At 49.7% G+C, this 22338-nt stretch overlaps 1 protein-coding gene across 1 annotated transcript in view; it reads right to left on the bottom strand.

The window, feature by feature from the left end:
- The window catches only part of PAPPA2 (pappalysin 2), an 89114-nt gene that overhangs the window by 40200 nt on the left and 26576 nt on the right, over positions 1 to 22338 (bottom strand). Inside the window, exons 3-11 of the mRNA XM_041420114.1 lie at positions 18426 to 18571; positions 11316 to 11609; positions 10445 to 10637; positions 8805 to 8926; positions 6844 to 7336; positions 6232 to 6360; positions 5126 to 5217; positions 4668 to 4861; positions 3408 to 3542 (exon numbers count right to left, since the gene is read on the bottom strand). Coding sequence (XP_041276048.1) covers positions 3408 to 3542; positions 4668 to 4861; positions 5126 to 5217; positions 6232 to 6360; positions 6844 to 7336; positions 8805 to 8926; positions 10445 to 10637; positions 11316 to 11609; positions 18426 to 18571 — 1798 coding nt within the window. The remainder of the gene's footprint in view (positions 1 to 3407; positions 3543 to 4667; positions 4862 to 5125; positions 5218 to 6231; positions 6361 to 6843; positions 7337 to 8804; positions 8927 to 10444; positions 10638 to 11315; positions 11610 to 18425; positions 18572 to 22338) is intronic.

The raw sequence follows: 22338 nt of genomic DNA, 5'->3' as shown, positions 1-22338 counted from the left end.
AACAGTAGGACAGCAGGAGCAGGGATAAGGGGTCAGAGACCTTGCAGGGCTGCAAAGGTGGAGAGGAGGAAGGAAGGGAGCCAAAACAGTCCTTTTTCCCTCTGAATTTCCCATCTTCCTTTTACTAGCCTTCTCCTCACACAGTCAGCCCCACTTTGACATAAATTTACGGCATCTTCTCAGCATCCACATTTGCTGCTCTTTAAGCAAGACCTGGATAACCTCTTTCTTGCTCCCCTTTCATCAGACTCGGTAGGAGATTTGCCTACACAGAGCTGGCCAGGCAAGTGAGACACACACGGAAAACAGCTACCAGCCTTGCCACCAAAATATTTCCAATAAAAAAAAGCCCTCAAAAAAGACAAAAAAGAAAACAAGCCTAAAGAATGTCCCCAGTAGCCACTGCAACAGCAAACTGTCCCCCAGCCAACACGTGGAAAGATTCATGGGAAGAAGCCCTGCCTGCTAGGAGAGCCAGCAACTTGCTACTTGTCTACAACCCTGAAGGCAGCTGGAAGTAGCTGGGAAACACATGGCATCAATCATGGCAGAGCAGATGTTCTTTGGAAGTAAGAAGACAGAAATGTTTTTCTCCTCCACCCCATTACCCCCCTTTCCCCAGTGCTGGGATGTGTTTTGATCAAGATCCTCTCGATACAGTGTTTTTGTGGAATGCTGGCGTGGAGGAAGCTCAGAAATTTGAGGCAAAGGTGTATTTGGAAAGAAGACAAGTCCTGGCTGGCCAGGCACAGCCCAAGGAGCAGACTGTGGAAATGGAGGGGACAACCATGCAATCTGTGATGGCAGCTTAGCCTCGGGGTGGTTCATGCCACGTCAGGCATTGTTCACACACGCGAACAGGAGAAAACCTTGGGCTTCAGCCCGGGGCTCCCACCCTGCAGGGAGGTGCTCATCAGCAAAAGCCCCATGAGCACTGGTGTCCTCTTGCTCCCTTCACCAGGGCTTGCTTGCTTACAGGGCTGCCTGGCTGCAAGGAGTGGGCCAAAGAACTGCAATGTTTTTATTTGGTATACCCCCACTGTCTCCCCCACTGAGATGAGTGGGGGAAGAAGGAAAAGAAACAGGAAAGCAAGAAGGGAGGAAAAGAAAGAGAGAAGAGTCAGCAGGGCTCACAGACAAGGAGCCCCCCAAGACAGAGCTACAGCTGTGAAATCCCAGGGACCTGGAGGATTTTAACCCAACCTCCAAGTGTGGTTCCTCAGGGGAGAAGAGGTAGTTGGAGAAGTCAGGTGAGGCTTTCTCTGGACTAAACATCTTGAGGTGAAGAGTTCAGTCTTTCCCTTCCTACTACATCTGCAGGAGAGTGAAAGGCACTGGCCCCAAGTTAGGCCAATAGCAGCTGCCTTGATTAACATCCCAATCCTTTCCAATACATATTATGTGCTTGGCCACAGCAGGCTATCTTCTTAATTTTTCTCCCTCCCTCTCCCTGCTTCTTATTTAATTTCCTGCATTACACATCCTGACTTGCTTACAAGTGATTTTGATGTCTTTCCTCATCAGGTGTATTAAAAACTGAGAACAAAGCATGGCTGGAGATGTGCAAATTGTAATGATTAGCATGTGCAGACAGACCCAAGGGACATGGCAGATGCTGTGTGCAGTGGCACAGACACACATACCTCTTGTCCCCAACCTAATTACAGCATGGCAGTGCGCACAGTAGAACACTGGCACTAGCTTTCCAGAGCACTTGTGGATCCCTGGAAGCACTCAAGATCTGATGGGGATCTCAGCCACCTGGTCTAGTGGAAGGGGTCTCTGCTCATGGCAGTGGGGTTTGAACTAGAGGGCATTTAATCTCCTTTCCAGCCCTAACCATTCCATGATCCTTTGATGCAGCAGTTCCTCTTGTTCATTGGTGCCACCTCTTCAGAAACGCTGTAAGAAGTTATTCCTACCATCTGATGAGTTTTGTGGTGCAGTTTTAACCCAGGATACACAGGTGCAACATCTTTAAAATGGCCCTGGGAGCTGGGGGACACCAAACACCCTGTGCACATGGGTACACATGTGCATCAACAGCATCATTCCTGTCTGGGCAGGCAGCTGTGCTAGGCAAATTGTCAACAAAAAGCCATCTTTCCTAACCCAATATGTTCCCAATCAGGCCAACTCTTAAAAAAAAAAAAAAAAAAAAAAAGAAAGAAAAAAAGGGCATATTTATTACTAGTCCATAAATAATTTTATGGGCGGAAAATAATAGCACTCCTAGAGAGTGCACAGAGAACCAGTAATGAAAGTCTTTAGTATAAACATCCATAGAGGAAGAGAGCTGACCACAAGCTCCAATAAAACTGTAACATGTTTTAACCCCTGCTGAGAAGTGGAAAGCAAGCAAGCTTTCATCTAGGTAAGGCCAAGGGGGAGGATTACTGCTTTCTCCTCAGCAAAGGAGGAAAGGAGGCACGTTTGTCATGGCCAGAGACTGAAGCCACAAACTGGGTTGTGAGCACACAGACAAGGAAGAGAGGGAAAATTAGAAGGCTAAAGGAAGTTATTTGTGAGAGTTAGAGGACCTCAGAGCAGTACCCATGTGTGTTGACTGAGGTTTGATGATTCACTGAGCTGTCTGAGCATCTGGGGAAAGAGGCCTTCTCTAGAGAACCCTGAGCAAAACAGGACGAGCTGCCCCTCAGAGTGCAGAGGGAGCAGCATGCCAGAGCCTGGCTTTCCAGCAACACCAGGCAGCAGCCACAAAACCTCTAAACTGTGCCTGTGGTCAGAAACCCAACGCTGTAAAAATCCCAGTGGCCTGACCCTCAGCCCTCCTCTGTCCCTCTCCTCTACCTGCTGGGACAGACGGGTTGGACCCTCCCAGAGGCAGTCCCCAAGCCCCTGTTGGGCTGCAGGACCAACATCCTGGGGCAGAGAAATGCCACTTCTGGTCTGGAGTTCTCAGAAGGACCTGTGTGCCACAGCTGGTTACTGGGGTGCTCAGCAGCACCCTGGGGTGCTCAGGACCCCTCAGGATGGCAGAGGATATCCAGCTGCCCTCTGCTGCTGGAACAAAGGCAACTAGGACTTTAAACGCAGCCTGTGCCTACACTTTGGGGTTGTTAAAGCACAGATTGACTGCAGGGGAGAGTCAGGAGCAAGTTGTTTCTCAGCCTCGAGGCATTTCTGTGGTATTTTGGTTTCATGCAAAGTCCTTCTGGCAATCTTCCCCAGGATGGGTTTGCTGTTCACAGTGATTATGGGGCAACTAGGACAGATCCAGACACAGGTATTTTGGGATTTACAAAGAGTGCAGAAGCATATGGAGTACTACATGAGTAGTTTTAAAGGCTGCTGTAGCTCCTACAGGACAGAAAAGGATGGGTTTTGTCACCAGAGCTGGTTAAAGACAAACAAATCCTTTGTGCCGACCACACACCCTCACTTACCTTGAGCCAAACTCCCTCATCGCCCAGAAGCATCTTCTCATTTGGGTCCTGAGCTTTCTCTTGGCTGGGAGCGCAGGGAAACCAAGCAGCCTGCAAAAGGTCCCTTGGCACCTCATGAAGGTGGGATTTACATACCTGAAAGGAGAGATTTATTGCAACCCAGAAGGTTGCAAGGAAAGGAGAGAAAAACAGCACCTACAAAATGTCAAAGAAGATTGAACGAGTGTTGAGAAGGACCCCAAGGTGGCTCTTAGAATGAAGACAGTTAGGATGTGGCTTCCTAAGTGACATCTCACTGACTACTCATGTGCACAGAAAACCTTTGCCATTTTGGAGTGCTGTAAATGTGTTGTTTAAGCATCTCATGGTGTCTGTGGGGCTGAGTAACAAACAATGAGCCAAGCTGTGAGCTGGTAGGTGAGACCATGGCATCCTGATTTTGTCTGGGCTCACGAGATACAAAGGTGTGATTCATTTGCCTGAATAACACTCTTCTGTTCCATTCAGTGCCCTGTGGCATCCCAGACATCTCCAGGGGCCTGGCAGACAAAACCTGGGAGATACAGGTGTCATTGTGAAGGAACAGACACCTGAGCCCAAGGCACCTCATTAGACATGTGTATCTGGGCAGTTTAATCATGCTGCAGGCCTCAAGAAGATCGTTCCTCATATCAAATCAGTAGAAACACATGTGTAAAGGGCTAAATGTGATCTCTTTACATATTTCTTGCCTTTCTTCAGCTTGCTAGGAAAGAACATACACACCACGTTAACACCAATCAGGCAAAATCCCCTCCAGGCTCTGCTCCAAAGCCCATATGAAAGATGGGAATTCTCCCATTGATTTGTCCTTGGCTTCAGATCAGAGGGCTTGGGAGCAGTACAGATGCTGATGTGTGTGTGATTTCATCCTTTCAGGCCCTGACCTTATAAGGTATTAGACTGACAGGACTTTTTTTAAGCCAACAGTGGGACAAATCACATGCTTCAAGTTGAGCATTTGGCTGGTGGGATGGGGTGGTCACTGTTCAGTGAAATGCATGGCTGGGGGAGGTGCTCCCTGCCAGGATGAAGCACCTCTCCATGAACTGCAGTTCCTGAACTCAGGGACTATGCAACAGGAGTGTGAGAAATGCCCAGGTCTTCCATTCAGTCCCTGGTGGCGAAGATAATAATCAATGAATGCTTCCAGAGCTGATTTTGTTTGTGCCTTCCCCAGCACAGACTTTGTAATTTTATTTTGTCCATGCCTTCACTCACCTTCACAACAGGCTCTCCAGTGACTATGGAAGCAGGGCAGGATTTTGCATCCTTTTGGGAGGTGTAGGCTTTCACTGCCCACAGATCCACATATCCCTCAGGAGTGTGGGGACCACAGTCCAGCATGCTGCTTGTCTTCTCAAAGGGCTCACACACACCATCCCCATCGTGAACGTAGCACAGGCTTGGCTCCCCTGCAGGGAGAAGAGGGATGAGCTGCTCACAAACCAGGCTCTAGGCACACACACCTCCTCTCATTCTAAGAGATTTGCTGCCTCATTAGCTGGGGTTTTTCCCACCACAAGATCCATGGATCACTCCAGCTGCAAATCCAGGTTCTGCTGTGATGAGATTCATGGCCCTCTTCTCTAAGGAGCAGTGTGAATAACATACAGTTTTGATTCCTGCCTCAAAAGGAGTCAATGCATTTGGACCTGTCTCAATCCAGTTGGACTCACCAACACAGTTGAAGCCTTTTTCCTTTTTACATTTCCGGGAACAACCATCTCCATCCAGCAAGTCCCCATCATCACATTCCTCCTCCAGGCTCCTAAGAGGGCAACAGCCAGATATATTATTATCACCTTTGACTTAACATCCACCCCTGTGCTCCTGCCCAGTCATGAGTGAGGACCCCTTATCTTGGTTCTATTTCCACCAAAGCAGTTCAAACCACACATGGAATTAGATAGAGAAAACAACTTGCCAGGGGATAAAAAGAGGTTGAAGTCACAGCATTTGAGAGCAGACATGATTGTACTGTGACTTTGCTGTAAAACCTGAGGCGAGAACTCTGGGAGAATGGAAAAAGTACGGAACTAAGCATCAGGAAGATCTGTTGCTGGGGAAAGCAAGTGTTGGAGAAGGTAGGAGATTCTGAAATGGGGCTAGAGTTTCAGTGGGAGCTGGAGAAGGAGGCAGGAGAAGGGAAAGACAGAAGGTTCCTCTCTCTTTCCCTTTCCTTACCCTGCTAAAAAAACTGGTTTCAAATTAAAGTGATCCTGAGTATCCTGGAAGCTGAAGTCTGAAAAAGCTCAAATAAGGAAATCTGAAATAATTATCTCCCAGGCAGAGCAGGTGAAGCATTGGGCTCTCTCAGTGTAGAGGTGGTGCACCTCTCATTATTTGGGGTTTCTGAGCAGGGACTGGACAGCTCTCTAAAGACACCACACCATGTGGGACTGTGCTCATTGCAGAAGTTACTCCTGCAGGGCCCTGAGCAAAATGTTATACTGCCCACTTCCAAAGGCAGATCCTTTGGGTTGGACTCTGCCACAGTTTGCTGAGATGGGCCAGAATCCAAGCTCTGAAGTCAAGAACAGAGCATGTTCAGGTTGGACCCCTCACGCAGACCATGCCTCTCAAAAAGACCATCTCCATCTCCTACGCACATGGCATTTTACAAAACACAAGCTCTACAGCTCAGTCTGCTGGAGGGATTTTGTGCAGCAGCTTCAGCCATGTACCTGTGCATGGAGGATTCACCTGCTGCTTCCCTTTGGGGCAGAATGATCTGACAGCTTAAAGAACCTCAGCTAAGAGCTTGAGGAGTTTTTCAACTTACGTGGCCACCTTCCCATCCCCACAGTAGGGTGTTCCGTGCACATGGATGAGCGGTGGGGAGGCTTCTCCTGAGGTTGTCCCAGAGACCACCTGCACCTGGTAGCGGTACACCTGCCCAGGAGTGACTTCCCTGCAGAGACAGAGAGAACTTGAGGGAGCAGCAACAAATGCAGCACTGAGATTTGCTCACCACAACTATAAACATCACGTGTATACATCCACACAGTATCACAATCTGATGTGTCTTCACACTCTGCCAGAGGCAGAGCCTGTGGGAAGAGAGTCTCTTTTAGGTCATGCTGCTTATTTCCCAAGCTGGGGAGAAGTGGAATTAGCTTGAGTAATCATTTTACTCATTGTATTCATGGGGGAAAGTTTCTGGGTTTAATAATCTCCTTTTAGTTAACCTGGGCTCATGGACAAGGGTCGTGCTAGCATGGTGGGTCTGCCACGGCCTTGCTCAATGGCACTGGATGCACCTGACACGAGGACAGGAGGAAAAACAAAACAGAAGCAAAACCATCCAGGGATTCAAAGGAAGAAGACACAAGGAGGTAATCAAACCTGACTCAGCCACCCCTTCAGCCCAAGACAGAGCAGCTCTGTGACTCACGTGTCGATGAACTGGCGATGAACCTGCAGAGGGGTGGCAGGGGACCCGTCTGCAAATGGGGGGTCACGGAGCACCCGGTACTGGATCAGTCTGCAGGCAGAGCACAGGGAGCTGTGGGGCCTGGAGGTCAGCAGGGCTGTGTCTATCTCCATCCTCTCGTCAAAGGTGTAGATTTTAACTCCAGACATCTTTTTAGGGATATTGAGCTTCACAGTAAAGGGGACATCGCAGAACGTGTCCAGGGGGCCCAGGTGGATGGACTCCCCTTGCTCTGTCAGGATTTCAATGTCAGACAGTGCCTTGGGAGAGCCTGTGGAGAGGTACGTGGTCCAGAGGGTGAGAGAGTCGGGGTAGACAGGGTGCAGGAAGCGCAGCTCCAGGATGCAGCCGTCCGGCTGGGGGCACGGCACTGTCATGTTCATGTCGTACAAGTGCAGCTCCGGGCTCCAGGCCTGCAGACTGGGCTCACAGGGCTGATCCACGTCTGGAGGACCTGGGACAAGAAGGAAACTGATGAAAACCAGGAGACAGCTGGCTTCACAGGAGACCCACAGGGGTGATCTTCTCTGTAGGTGCTTAAGCATCTCCAGGCTATAACTGCACACCGGTGTGGGTTTGCACCCACATGTCTGAGACCTGGTGGCACCTGCCCTAACATCCTGGAAATCAATAATCCCCACTGGTTTCCCAGCTCCTGGGTACTTGCACATGTGCACAAGGCTCAGCAGACCTGGTGACTCACAGCCCTCTCAAATGGGAACAGTGTTATCCACACTGCAGCTGGACACAGTGCAGAGATCTAGGGACAGCCTAGACACAGCTGAGGAATGTGAAGCTTGCTCTGTAGCCTTAGATGTGCAGAAACATTGCCAAAGGCACATGAATGCTCCAAGCAGAGCAGAGACTGAAGCTTTGCACAAGCACATACTGGGACAGGTCATAGTCAGGAAGGGACCAGGTCCAAAGCAGGGAAGCAGGTCTGGAAGGCTGTTTTTCCTGAAGATCCTCCAGAACAGTACCCAGGCTAACCTCAGAGCCCCAGCCTGCCTCCCCTGATGGTGGATTAGCACTCAGCAAGAGAAATGGAGTGCTGGCCTTTCAGACCCAGAAAGGATCACTGGAATTTATCATTCTGTAGTAGAAATACCCTTGTCTTCATTAGCCACTGGAAGTATTTCTTAGGGCCCAGCACCAATTCAAAGCCTTCTAAGACAAGTCTAAAGGTTTCTGAAACCCACAAACTCTCTCTTTTTATCAGAACAAACAAGCACTTGTGATAACTACAGACACACAGAACCCTCTGGCTCTGCATGGTTCAGCAGCAGCACATGCACCTCACAAAACTCCCAGGATCAGCTCCCCTGGTCTCCAGCCTCCTCTACCCTGCTCTTGGAAGAGCTGAGGCAGCAAGAAAAGCCAACAGCTCTTAGGGCAACTGTGTAACCCTGAAAGTCACCACTGTGCCCACAAGGTGGGTCTCTAAACCAACATCTGGGTCTCAGCACAAGAGAAGTTGTAATGCCTAGTTGCTGTTGGCCTGGCTAGGGAGGAATGAACTGCCCAGGGCTTGGCATAGACTCAGTGGGACTCAGCACAGAGCTCCTCTTGCTCTCTGTAGACAAGACTACATTAAAGTCTGTGAATGTCCCTGAGGTTTTGAATGAGGTCCCAAGATCTGTATTTTAAGACTGATTTCAGTTAAATGCTTCTCCCTTTGGTCAGTATCTTTCAACAACACCTGTCTGAACAATAATTTGGATTAATATTGGGGTGCCAGTCAGTTTGTCCAAAGCTGTTTGGCCATTACCAAGTTTTTCCTGGGTGCCAAGAAGTCCTCCCTGCACTACAGAACCCTTGCAAAGGGAAGACAACTGATTCTTTAAAAGGAAAAAAAAAAATCTTTTGTACCAGAAAGATTTTGTCTGAGGACTCACAGACAGGAAAAGAGAGGAGACATTTACCTTCTGCTTCTTCTGGGGTCCAGTAGCCAGAGGAGTCGCAGACCCGAGGGGAAGAGGCCTCGTGCACGTACTGACGGAAGGTGCCATCCTCAGCACAGCTGTCACACAGCGTGTCCTGCTCCCTGCTGACAGAGCACACACCCTGGCATGTCTAAGGAGGACCAGTCAACTCCCCAGCCACATTTGTCCAGGTGGCACCAGACAGGAAGTTGGAGAAGCAGAGCTAAGGTCTCAGAGTCTCCCTTGCTATATCATCCTGCTTGGAATCAGCTTCTTCAAAGACAGGGAAATATGAGCACCCATGGGACAGGCTTTAATTTCTCCTCTTCTCCATGCTCTCTGGGTAGTCTTGGATGAATTCCATCCCTGCCAGTCAGAGCTAACAGACCCTACACATCCCAGGGCAATGCCTCTGGACTGGAGTGGGTGCAAATAAGGCACTCTCTGCTAAACCTAGAGTCAGGTTTTGGCTTTCAGCACTATTGTAATACAAACCAGTCACAATAATATCAATTGCCATGCTCTCCAGAAAAGATAATGGCACTTTTCTATTATAAGGGCCAGCCTCAGCCACTTTCCTTGACCAGTTTTTCTCAGGGATTCAGGACTGCCACAATGGATCAGCTCTTGACACAGTTATGAGTGACAACTTGGGATGGTTCCAAAGGGTCTCCCTTCTAGACACATGTTTTCCTGCTCCCAAATCACTTAATTCCCCAACAAAGCAATTTATTTGGATGACTCAAGGCTACCCAGCACTCAGAGCCTCTCCTGTCTGTGGGGTGACATGCATGTGCTCTCGTTACTCCTGAGCAAAAGGGTCGTTGTAGAGAGCACCTGTTCTTTGAAAAGTCAGCAAACACTGACCCAAGAGTGGCCCAGCAGCCATCAAACAGCTTTTTCCTTCTAATTATAAAAGACAGCTTTATGAAGCAGCTTCAAAACAAGTTCAAAAGCTCTTCATGTACATGATTATGATCCCATGAGCAAAAAAAAAACCCCTAAAAATAAAGTCTCACCACCTAAAACCTGGTGGAAACTGAAATATATTAGTAAGAGGGGCTGCTGAATAGAGACACTGGTGGTGTATTCAAGTCTCGGTGGCTCCCTTAGTTGGGAGAAGACAGACATCCACCCAACACTCATGGCTATGCACTGCTCAACAGCCAAACAACTCTGGCTCCTTGGCATCATTTCTCTGGCTTGAAAAGTTTCCTGACTTACCCCCAGTTAGCTGCTCTGCAAGTCCATGACAGCGCTGGGAACGAAACCCAGCTCTTGTGGTTCGAGCTCCCTGCCTTAACCACAAGGCTGCATTTCCTCCTGGTAAATAGCTACTTTATACAATAAGTGCTAAATGAAGCTCATTTTTCATTCCCTGATTGCACTCTGGGGTTTTAGAGCTGGCTTTGCCTCCTGATGCTCTTTGGCTTCCCCTCCCAGCACCCCGAGAGCGGGAAGCTTGCAGGAGAGCCCATCTGCCAGGGGGCCATGGCAGCAGCCTGGCTCTTGTGCCTCAGGGCTCTGCTGGAGACGAGCAGGGTGGGAAGGGGACTGGGGATTCCACTCTGCGGAGATCCCTCGTCCCTTCCAGCAGGATCCCGTGCAAGCCCAGGACCACGGCGAGCACAGCTCCTCACCTCTCGTGGAGGACACCGCTGATGGGAGGCAGCCAGTAGATGCTGAGGGAGTCCTGAGTCTGCCCGGTGACCATGGGAGGGATCGGGATGGGCGCCGGCTTCCTGCTGTGACCCCAGCGCTGGTACACCAGGTCCAGGTAGCAATGCATGCGGGCTACCTGGTTGGGGGTGAAGCTGTTGGTGCAGTCATCATCTGGGGGACAAGAGAGGCCGGACTGAGGGTTAGGGCACGGCAATAGGCGCCCTTTGCTCCTGGATAAACTTTTTCGGGGACTTCTAGGGAGGGCTGGGAGGTACCAGCGAGCGGTGGCTCTGCTGCCAGGGCTCTCTGGTGTCGTGTGTCCCCAAAGCCACAAGATGGCACTGCCTCAGCAGCTCCAGGTCCCCGCACCTGCCCGGCACAGGCACCGGCACCTGGGCAGTGCCACCGCCCGCACGGCACGCAGCAGGGTCAGCCAGGGCATGGAACTGCTCCTCCGGCTTCGGTCCTCCTGGCACGGCAGGAGAAACACCAGCCCCCCGCGGCGTGCCTTTGGGAACCAAGCCAAAAGTGTTCAGGAGGCTAATAATTAACAACAATAATAAAAATAGCTTCACGACTGGAGAACAAAAGCACACACACAGACAAGAGCAGCCGTGTTGTATGTCCAGCGACCGACTGGCAGGAAGAGAGGAATGGATAGAAATAGCCTGAGGAAAGAAAGTGCTTAAGCAGCTACTGCAAGCACTGCCTGACACATCCCAATACACCAGGAGGGTCCCTGCTGGTTAGGGAGTGAGGTAAGGCACTACTGATGGAGGTAGAAGAGAGGGAAACCCTGGTTTTAAGGAAGGTGACCCCTTGTGACTCCCAACAAGGATTACTCATTACCTGTGTAACTCATGTAGTTGTTGAAGGGTGTTCCTGTGAAATGTGTCTGGCCACAGGTGTCATTGGTAGGGTCTGGATCCCGACAGAGTTTGCTCTTTGGGGTGGGGGCGGTGTCAGCACAGAGGTCTCCTGTCTCCATGGATGGAGTGGTCTCCCTGCAGGGATCGTCACAAGATTCCCGCTCGCTCACTCCCTTAAAGACGTGGTAGAGCCCCAGGACATGCCCCACTTCGTGGATCATGGTGTTGGTGTGGCCAGGCATGCCGTAGTAAGCAGGGTTGAGGACAACTCCACCTGGAATTGCAAGTAGAGAGAGCATCATTGCAAGAAAGGGACAGTGGACATCTGTCATAACTCACATGTGAGAGGTAAAACTCCTCTCATTGTGCTTCCAAGCCACAGACAGAGATCCAAAGATGGACATATTCAGCCTCTTATAGGATAGGAAGAGGTTTCTTTACCATCTTGGGTTGGAACAGGGTGGATGGCTTTTCTTCCCCTCCTACCACTCTATCCCCCCCTCAACATCTTCAATCATTTCAGCTGCCCTCTGCATCTTTTTGCACAGTTATAATTCAGCGTCTGCTTTGGATCACACAGCTCCAAAGGAGGTTTGGAGCCACAGCACCAAATCGAGCCATGCTGTGCCTTTACAGGAATCATCATTTGAAACAGAGGACAGAAGTCCTTCCCTGGCCTTGACACGTGTCTAAGGCAGGCCAGCTCCCATGGCAGGTAAGGACAATGAGGTGCTGAGCAATGTCCAAACATATTCAGCTGTGCCAACTAGAAGCCAGCTTCAGCACAAATCCACATGGAGATTCAGGTGCACTACCTCCTGCCCCTGCTGAGAAGTCACCCATGACCTATTGCTTCAACCTCCAAACCAGACTCTGTGGGGTAAACTAAAAGTCTCATGAGGCATTGTTGAAATCCACTAAGCTTCTACCACAAACCTGACCCAAATTCAGTGTATTTTAGAGTGGGATTTCCCAAGACAAAGCTTCGGAAGATCTCTTCCTCCCCTTCAGAGGGGTCTGCATGTGAGCAAGGGGCAAATGAACTCAACAAGATCCTCACAAACCATCACAAAACTACTCCTCTTCACTGGGGTACCCCAGCCTCTGACTCAAGGGGACACAGAGGGGCAGTTTGTCTCCAAGCCAGTTTGGTGCAGGTTCAGCTGTCAAAGATGTTAGAGCATGAGCACACATAAGGCTCCCAGAAACTGCCCCAGAGCTGCCACCTCATACTGAGAGCAGCAGCACGGAACTGGACAGGACCCATGATTGTCCTGCCCTAAACTGAACTGTGGCTGTAGGGCAAGTGATTTTTCCTTTCCTGTGAGCCCATCTGAGATGGGAAGAACAAGGATCAAGGATACTGGCAAAAGCCAGGTGGAACAGAGCCTTCCCTTTGCTCACTGCCAGCATCTCCAGCTCCTGACCTGGGATGCACACCCTGTGCTGATGGGTCTGCACCACATCTGCTAGGAAACTGTCCACAGAAGGTGCTCAAGAACAAAAAAATTTGCTTCACTGGCCTCCTTTTATTCGCCTCCTTTATTTTGTCCAGATTAAAATTTCTTTGGAATCTCTTCATTTTTCTCCCTGTTTTGAGGTTTTTCACTGGCCATTTCCCCCCTTTTTCTCTTCTCATTTTCACGCTCCATCCACTTTTCCATGCTGCCTTACAGTGGAGGAACAAGGGCTGGGAAGTATCAACAAGACAGGGGTGCTAAAAGCAGACCCCAGCATGTGCCCAGGCTGACTCCAGGCAACCCCTCCATGTCTCGGGAGGCTGTTTTTACACAACTACTTTTAACCCAGACAGCTTGGATGGCAGTGTGGTGAATAGTTGGCTCCAGCACAGCTTGCTCCCTCCTTTGCAGGGCCCTGGAGGATTTACTGTGCCAGCTACCTCACGGCAGAGCCTCTGCTACTGCATCTCTGCTGATGATCACTGCCCTGCCAGCAAAGTTAGAGCTGGCAGGTGGCCACAGTGTGATCCTGTCTCCAGCCACACAGGCTGCTTGAAATCTGCTCCTGGATCAGCTCCGTGCACTACCGACTACCTCATGTCCTCGAGTACAGGGCATTCCTTCCAAGAGAGGGTTTTCTTCAGATCACAGTGTCCCTGGCAAGACACCAGCAGGTCTGTGACTCCCATGGGGGAGCCATGCTGGGTGAACACTGAGCTGGGGGCTGGGAAGGGACCTTCGGAGACTCCCTGAGCAATTCTCCCAAGCCCTTCCAACAAGGGGTGAAGAAAGGAGGGTGGCATCTTCTGTGGAACATCCTGCGTGTGTGGCCCATGGAAGGGCTGAGAGGCATCACTGACCTGTCAAGTGGCACCGTTTCTTAGCTCAAAATTCATGTTTATTGCTCTTCCTTCCCACAGTGTGGATCTTCTGCCCAGGGCTTGAGGCAAAGGATGGGTCACAAAGTAGCTGCATTCCCTTTCTTCCTAGTTGTGAGACAAGAGAGCAAAGGACTTTGCATCCCATCAGTCAGCTCTTTACCCTTTAGTTGCCTGGAGACGGGTCACAAGAAGGCACAGAGGCTGAAAAATCTTTTTGGGACCTTCATGTTCTGTCCTGTCACCTCTTAGGTTTCTGGAAGTCATCACCCTCTCAATTACCACCCTAGTAAATGCTATAGATAGCAAAGGGCATCCCATTGATGGGAAACTCAGTGGGCACATAAAAGAAAAGCTGCTTCTCATTTCAATCAAAACAGGGCATGAGAGAAGAGAGAATAGAAAGAAAAGGCATCTCTACAGCCAAACCCAAGCCTGAGCAAGGCAGGGGGGCTGCCTGCCCAAAGGTCTGAAAGGAGGAATGTGCACACAGAAAGAAAATAGGGTTCATAAACAAGTAAATGAGACGTGAAAGCCCTGCATGCATCCTGCAGCAGTAACCACAGGGAAAGGGGCTGAGCACCGGGGGCACAGGGCACCCTGGGACCAAGCAGCCCAGCCCTACTCCCTGCAGAAATCCAATGCTCTTCCCATGTGGTGGAATAAATGGGATTCCAGTACAGGGGGGCAGAAAACTGTCACAAGAGAGGGATGCCAAGGCCACAGTACTCTGTCCCCTCCCCTCCTCTCTGCTGGCTTCCCCTATTCCATTCCTCCCCCACACTCCACAAGGACGATCATATTTTTAGTGCTCATTTTAACAACTAATTAAATGGCAGAATTAGAAACAGCCTGAGAACTCTGCCTTCCAGAACATCCCTATCCCTTCATTCCCTATCCCCACTGCTCCCTGATGAGTTGGGAGTGCTCCCAGCTTTGGACCAGGAAGTTCTATTTCCCTTCTGCAGGATCCTGGATGAGAAGACAAGATGTGGAAGTGTTCATAACATCCCAACAGGACCATCCTCCCCTCTCTCTCCACTGCAGCTCAGGCATTCCCTTCTCACCTCTGCCTCCTCCTGCTCTGGGCGAAGGGCTAAACTGGGCTTTCAGTGCCTGAGAATCAGCTTAAGGAGGTTCACAAGGTCAGCATTTACACAACAAAGCTAAAAACTTCCATATCCCTGTGATATTGGGGGGTCAAGTACTCCAAGGCAGGTGAACCAGAGACTTCTTTGGACTTGCTCACCCAGCCAAGTCCAGGCAGCTGGAAAGATTCAGGTCTGGCCTCAACACCTTGTCTCTCCAGGCCAGACCTACCAGCCGCAGACCTGGTAATGTCCCCAAGGCCAAGCCTCCACTCTGATCAAGCAACAAGAGATGCCCAGCCCATCAGATTTGTGCTGGTGTAGACTGTGCTTCTCCTTTACTCATACAGCCCTGGAAGCTCCTGCTCCCAGGATGTTCTCTGCTACTAGCCAGAACCTATGGCAATGCTGAAGGACTCCTGCCCATGCCAGTCCCAAAGAAGCCAACCTGTTCCTAGGTCAGGGCTATCCCAGAGGACATTCCCAAGTAACCACAGGAGCTTTAAACAGTAAACCACAAAGCTGAACCTGCATTGCAGGGCCAGTCTTCCCCAAAGACTGAGTCAGAGCAATTAATGGAACAAACGCATGACAGTTAGTCAGACAGGAAGATGCCATTGCCTAAGGTGCCTCAGATGGAAGGGCTGGCCCTCCTTCAGGATCCACTGACCTCTGCCAGATATATGAGCTGGCCTCAGCTTATATAACTACAGAAAGTGTTTATAACATCAAATGTTCACCATTCCCTTGCCTTTTGACCACTTTTATGCAGTTCACATGCAGCTACACATGAAGTTCAAAGCATCAGCATTATTACATTACTGGGTTTTTTGAACAAGGCTTTCCACCACAGAAAGTTAAGGAGTTTTTTTTAAAGAAAGTTCTTCGACTCCTTCTGCTTTGTAGTTAAAAATATTTACTTCTAAGTTCTCAGAAAACTCATTCCAGACTCCAAGAAATCTGAATTTGTGAGGAACTCACTGTGATTATGGTGGAAAGACTGAGACAGACAGTATAGTCACAGGGAGTGGTGCAAACAGACCTGAGACCTACCTCTGCTGCTTGCTGGCAGCAAGTTGTCTTTCTCTGGGAGTTCCACAGCAGCTGAAACATGGTCTATAGAAATTTCATAGACTACTTCAACCTCTCCAAGCCAGTAATTGTCTTTTATGCTTCACTGAAAGTAGTTGCTGTTAGCTGTATTATTGCTAAACTATCCCCAAGCCTTCAGAAAGGCTGTCTGAAAATGAAATTTCCTCAGGAAGAAAGTCTGGAGGAGAGCAATAGAACTGTAGGTAACCAGCATATGAATGGTCATGTAACTTCTGGTAGCCCCAAAGAAGCATTGTGAAGAGAAGGGGACGAAAAACAAAGTTCACTGAAGACTTCCAGAAGGTGATGACACCAACAGGAAGGTGAGGTCGACCCTCCTGAAAAACACACTCAAAGATCATGAAAAAATGGTTTATAAGGAGATTGAAATCCATATGGCAGATTAAACATATTCTAGAGATGGAGATGATGGAGAACAATAAATCTAGTGATCTTTGGGCTGTGGCAAAGTATTAAAATAGCAGGGAAGGCAGCTGGAGAAGAAAAAGTCTCATAATGCTTCTCCTGAAAAAATCTAAGAAAGTGCAGTTCAGAGAAACAAACAGAGCAAAATCTGACCAAGACTCTCTGCAGACGAGGCAGTTTGGCTTCTCAGAGAAGCCAAGGAACCAATTTGATTCATGCAGAGAACTAAAGCATGGAGGGTCTGTATGTGTGTAGGGAAAAATGAGCATGGTGTTTCTGCTCCATGGGAGCAGACAGTGTATGAGGGGTGCAGGTCTTGTATGCTGACCCTAATATTTTAAGGTCAGAGTAGACAGGAGATTAGCAAGATTTACCACAAGGAAAGGAGTCTGTCTTTTTGGAGACAGACCCCTCTCTTGTGTATAGACCTGTCTCCACCCCTGGCCATAGCTAGGTCCTTAAGCTCAGGAATTTTTCTCAAACTGCCATTAACTCCTCCCAAGGCTTCTCCTTCTCTTTACTTACTGCTTTCCTTTCACATCTACTCAGATTCTCCATTAGCCTCTTGTGAGACCTTTTGTCAAAAGCCACACATTCATTGCCTCCTCAATCCTGAGTTTCTTCTGTGTGGGACAATAATATACATTGTGCATGGTACAAAGCAAATGATGATGTGGTGAAGCTCACTGTTTACGGAGAACAGAGTCCACCACCCGCCCTCCCAAGCTCATTAAATCTAAAACCAAGGACAGTCTTGAACCAAAGTCTTCAGTTCGTGCCAGAGACTCAAAGAAGTTCGGATCCAGCTTCATACTTCACAGCTCTGGCACCAGAGTCAAGACAACACCCCTTTTCCCCTGAACCTCCATGCTAAAGCTCTGATCCAGCATTTCCAGATGGTGCCATTTCTCATGTCGCTGGATGGACACAAGCTCAGAGACTGGAGCTAAATTCAAGCTTTTGATGAGACCAGTCACCCCAATTACCCCTCTGTACAATGGCTTGCAGGCCACTGGGAGAGGTCTGAGGGGAACGTGTGTGGCTGAAGCACTTGCTGCAGTCAGATTATTGTCAAGCTGAGCCTTGGAAGTGATTTCTGGAAGCTGAAAGAATAAATTTCATGGAGATTTGCCTTCCTCAACAAGCAGCTGTAGCAATATGCTATTGAAAAAACAGCCCTGAAACTCATTGAGGGAGGGAAACTGGCAAAAAGGAACTTTGAAACAGGTCTTTAACAGCAGTACAAAACTTTTCAGGGTTGATCATGCGCTTGTAAAAGCAGAAGGTCTAGGTCTGCTGTGCAGGTGTCAGGAGTAATTATTTCCAGTTACTTATTGAGAAATACTTTAGACATTTTGACTGCAAAGTGTAAAGGGCTTTGCCAGAAAACTCCAACAACTGAAGAGGTGGTAGGAGAGGCAGGAAAAAGAGAAACAACAGAAATAGCAGAAAACACACAAAACAACCACATTCTAGGCAACCAGTAGCCATTTTGGCTGTTTTGCAGCCTACGAGAACTGATGACCTTAAGGGTACACCCTGAATCCTCTGAGGCCAAGGAGAACTTTGCCTCCAGCAGGTAGTAGGCCAAGTTATAAAAACATGGTAAAATTTGATAGTTATCTTCACACTTGTAGCTGGATTTGGAAGTGGCCTGTTCTGGCTGCTGCCTGGGCAGCCCTGGAGTTGCTGAAATCTGCCATCTCAGCTCTGAAAACATTGCCACTTCTGGTTTGTATCTGTTTGCTATTACATGCTGCAGAGTGAAGTTCACTATCTGCAGAATCCTAAAAGATAGACCTGGAAGGTCCAGGAGAAACCAAATGTGAGTCTAGAACTCTTTCCAGAGCCTGCGCTTATGGTAAACCAGTAGTCCCATGGCCTTCACCATCAAAAGTTTCTCATAACAATGTTGAAGCCCCTTGTCAATGGGTAAGCTCACAACCTTACCCACATGAATTCAGAGAACAGGCAGCTCTTTTCCTTACAGCAGCAGCTGTTGGAACACCCAAACCCTGTTATCATGACCTTCGCATGAAATATACACAATGTTGAGGCACAGCACACTTGCCTCTTCTTGCCAAGTTGAGGAAGAGAGAGGAAAACCAATAATTTTGAGACTCCAGGAATGGGATAAGTTACTTACCCAGGTGACTAAGGGCCTCTTTGTCCCATGGCCAAATGGCAGCACCAGCCAACTCTTCCCTCACTGAACTGGCGAAGTAAATATTGAGGAAATGGGTGCTGTTCAGCTGCAGAGCCTCCTTCAGCTCCTTCACGCTCATGTAAGCCCTGGATGGTCAAAAGAGAGGAAAAACTCATCACACATTCCAGACAGAGTGAGGAGGAAAAGCCGGGGCCACCCATAGACATCCTACAAAGGGCCGTTGCTGTTCAGGGGCCTGCGGCCATGAGAGGGTGGCCGACTTGAGAAATTCCACATGGCGCAGGATGCCTCCCAGACCCAACCTGCCACTACCACCAACTCAGGCTGCTTTGACAGAGCCAAGTTTGCCTCCTCCAAACTGACACCAGGAACCTGGGCTGGTGAGTTTTGTTTCCCAGGGAAAAGGGGTGGTGCTGGTGTTCAGAGGCCTGTGGTGCTGAGTGGCCGGCTGTCTGCTACTGAATTCCCCTTCATGCTCCTCACCCCTGCTCAAACTTCCATCCCACCCCTGCCCTGTCCCTCACTCCCCCACCGCCCACCTGTGACTCTCTGCAGCAGCACATGGGAGCCCATTGGATGTGGTGGTAGGTTGGGTCTGGGAGGCATCCTGCGCCATTCGGAACTGGAGGAAGCAGAAGGCCACTGAACGTGACCTCCGGCCCTTTGCCATGGGAACCGAAACTCACCAGCCCAGGCTCCTGATGCCAGATTGCAGGACGCGTTTGGTGCTGCTAGGGCAACCAGAGTTTTATTGTGCTGCAGCTTTGCTCTGGGAGATATGGGGTTGCCCCCTCCTAACCCTTACCTCCACCCCTTAGACCTCTTCTGTAATGTCCCCTTCTCGCTCCTCACCCCTGCTCAAACTTCCATCCCACCCCTGCCCTGTCCCTCACTCCCCCACCGCCCACCTGTGACTCTCTGCAGCAGCACATGGGAGCCCAAACACGGGGACAGTGTGGCCCTGGCAGCAGGTCAGCACCCAAATAAAACAGGCAGGGACAATGTCTGTGGGCTGCGGGGTGTCACCAGGGGCTGAGGGGAGGGGGCTGGAGGGTGACACAGAGCATGGGGGCAGAAGGGGCCTTTAGGAGCAAAGGGGGGCTCCAGGCTGGCACAGAGACGCTGAGAGGCTGCAGTGGGAACTTGAGGGTGACACAAAGAGGCTGAGGGGCAGGGGGTGCCTTGAGGGGCAAAGTGGGGGGGGCTTGAGGGTGACAGGTGAACCAGCCCTCACACCACCCCTAACCTCACCCTAAAAGCCACCCCTACCCGGGTGGAGAGTGCACGGTGGACGTTAGGGGGCCAAGGGACAATGTCAGGGGCTTGGGGTGACACACAGACATTGCGGGCTGAGGGGCAAAGAGGGGGGGCCTTGACATGTGGAGAGGTGACACTGAGGGTTAGGGGCACAAAGGACACAGGGTGCCAGGTAGGGTTAGGGCACAGGTGCAGCAGCCCTCACCCCAGCCCTAAGCTCACCCTAAACAGCACCCCTGGGACACCAGATTTCCTCAACAGCAGCTGCAGGCAGTGACCCCAATGGTGGAACAGCCCTAGAACCCTCCCAGCAGCTGCAGGCAGTGACCCCAATGGTGGAACAGCCCCAGAACCCTCCCAGCAGCTGCAGGCAGCGACCCCCAATGATGGGACAGCCCCAGAACCCTCCCAGCAGCACAAGGCAGTGACCCCAATGGTGGGACAGCCCCAGAACCCTCCCAGCAGCACAAGGCAGTGACCCCAATGGTGGGACAGCCCCAGAACCCTCCCAGCAGCACAAGGCAGTGACCCCAATGGTGGGACAGCCCCAGAACCCTCCCAGCAGCTGCAGGCAGTGACCCCAATGGTGGGACAGCCCCAGAACCCTCCCAGCAGCTGCAGGCAGTGACCCCAGTGGTGGGACAGCCCCAGAACCCTCCCAGAAGCTGCAGGCAGTGACCCCAATGGTGGGACAGCCCCAGAACTCTCTCAGCAGCTGCAGGTAGTTACCCCAATTAAAAGGTAGGGATGATGTTTGTAGGTTAGAGAGTTACAGGTAGGTGTTGGGGACTGAGCAGGTTTTTCAGCATTTCCACAGGCTCTCTGGTGACTCTGCAAACTGTGCTTTGTAAGGTGCAAGTTCACGTAGTGAGGGGTTTGGTTGTGGGTGGAAGGCACTGATGCAAGCCTGAAGAAATTTTGCTCATTACAGTAGCTGTGTTGGTGAGTTCTACTCCCAGACAAGGCTTTCCAAGCATGGTGACAAAAGAAGCCCCACAAAATAGGATAATAGGGAACAAAACAGGAGGAGAAAATATGAGAGGAGGAAAGAAATGCAGAGGTTGGTCCTGCTAGGGAAAAGAGAGGGCGGTTGGCATCAGAAAAGAGGAATTTGAGTTAGAAGGAGAGAAGAATTAATCCAGAACTCCAACTGCTTCTAACAAGAGTTTTTCAGGGGTTGCCCCTGATATGGGGCAAGACAGGAATGGACATCATGCCTTACTTTTGGGAACAGAGAGGGTTTGTCAGCTGGGGCTGAGAAGTGTCTTCTCTGGATTCTCTAGTCTATCTGGACTTTCATTCCATCCTTTTCCCCAGGAAAACCAGTATGCCAGAGACGGCAGTATGTGGCAAAAACAAGGGTGTCCCAGTAGTGCATAGGCACATCTTTCATCAAAACACATCCCAGGGAATTGCACAAGGAAGAGTATGAGCAAAAGGTATCTTGGAACATGCTCAAAAGAAAAAAGAAATTAAAAAAAATTCTTGCAGCTCTGCTCAAAATGGACCTTGGAGAAGACTGCCCCCTCTGCTCATGATCTGGATCTTTCAGATGAGGTTTGGGATGTCTACAAGAGTCAGCAGAGGAAAAAAACAAGATTTCCCAAAATAAGCTTAATGAGGAGAGGGTAATCTCTGGAGCCAGATTCATCAAAGGGCAAGTTTAGAGGGGAAAGTCTCCTGACAACACTGCTGGCTGTCTCTCCTCCTGTCTTCAGAGCTGGGAATAAAGAGTTGAAAAAACACTGGAATGTGATATCCAAGACATCCATTTCTAAAGGCCACAGGAAGGTAATAGGCTAGGAGAGGTGGGTAGCAGTCAGGAAATTTAGGTTTCACTCTTCCCTCTATGTGAGTGTTTCTGCACAGGTCAAAAGACTGTATCACATTCACCAGAACATCAACAATCCCAGCATTGCTCTTTAGGGAGTTCATGTCCTCAGCTATGCAAAACAATCAAAGTCCAACCTAATACCAGCAATACTAATTCCAATAACAATAGCAGTGGAATTATAAGGCCTTGGATGGTGCTGCAAATGCCAGGTACCCTTTTAAATGGACTTCTATGATCCTTGTGGGTCCCTTACATCTTAGGATATTCTATTATTCTATAAATTAAGTACTACCATTTCCACCATCTGTGCCATTAACCTCATGGGCTGAGACAAGCTTAGGACAGGTAGCAGACATTGTCTCCACATTTCTATGACTTGTCTCTAAGTCTTCAAAACTTGAAGATCCTGACCCACAGTTTGTGAAGCCATTCATTTAAGAGATTCTGAGCAAGAAGAGAAAAAAACAACTCATGGAAAGGCTTTAAATACATCACTGTGGAATGATGATGGAAACACACCATTGTGGAAATATGTCATAAGAATGACTAAACCTGCAGCGTGAGGCCAACAGCAACATTAAGGTGGCGGAAAGCATTTCACTTATTCCCATGCTTCCAGGAGCAACTGGCATCTTTGAGCTGCGTGGATAGATTATGAAGGGAGCACAGCTGTTTCTTTACACTGGGCTCACCATGAAGGAACACCAGCTCTGTTTGAACAAGCTGTTTCTGGTGGTTTCCTTTAGCAGTGATGCCCATTAGTGCATTCCTCACTGCACGGGATGACAGACAGGAGGATGG

The sequence above is a fragment of the Onychostruthus taczanowskii genome, unplaced genomic scaffold, assembly GCF_017590055.1.
Source record: "Onychostruthus taczanowskii isolate IOZ18803 unplaced genomic scaffold, ASM1759005v1 scaffold63, whole genome shotgun sequence".
In the NCBI taxonomy this organism is placed as follows: domain Eukaryota; kingdom Metazoa; phylum Chordata; class Aves; order Passeriformes; family Passeridae; genus Onychostruthus; species Onychostruthus taczanowskii.
Note: the sequence above shows the minus strand (reverse complement) of the source record. Positions and strands in the feature narration are given on the sequence as shown.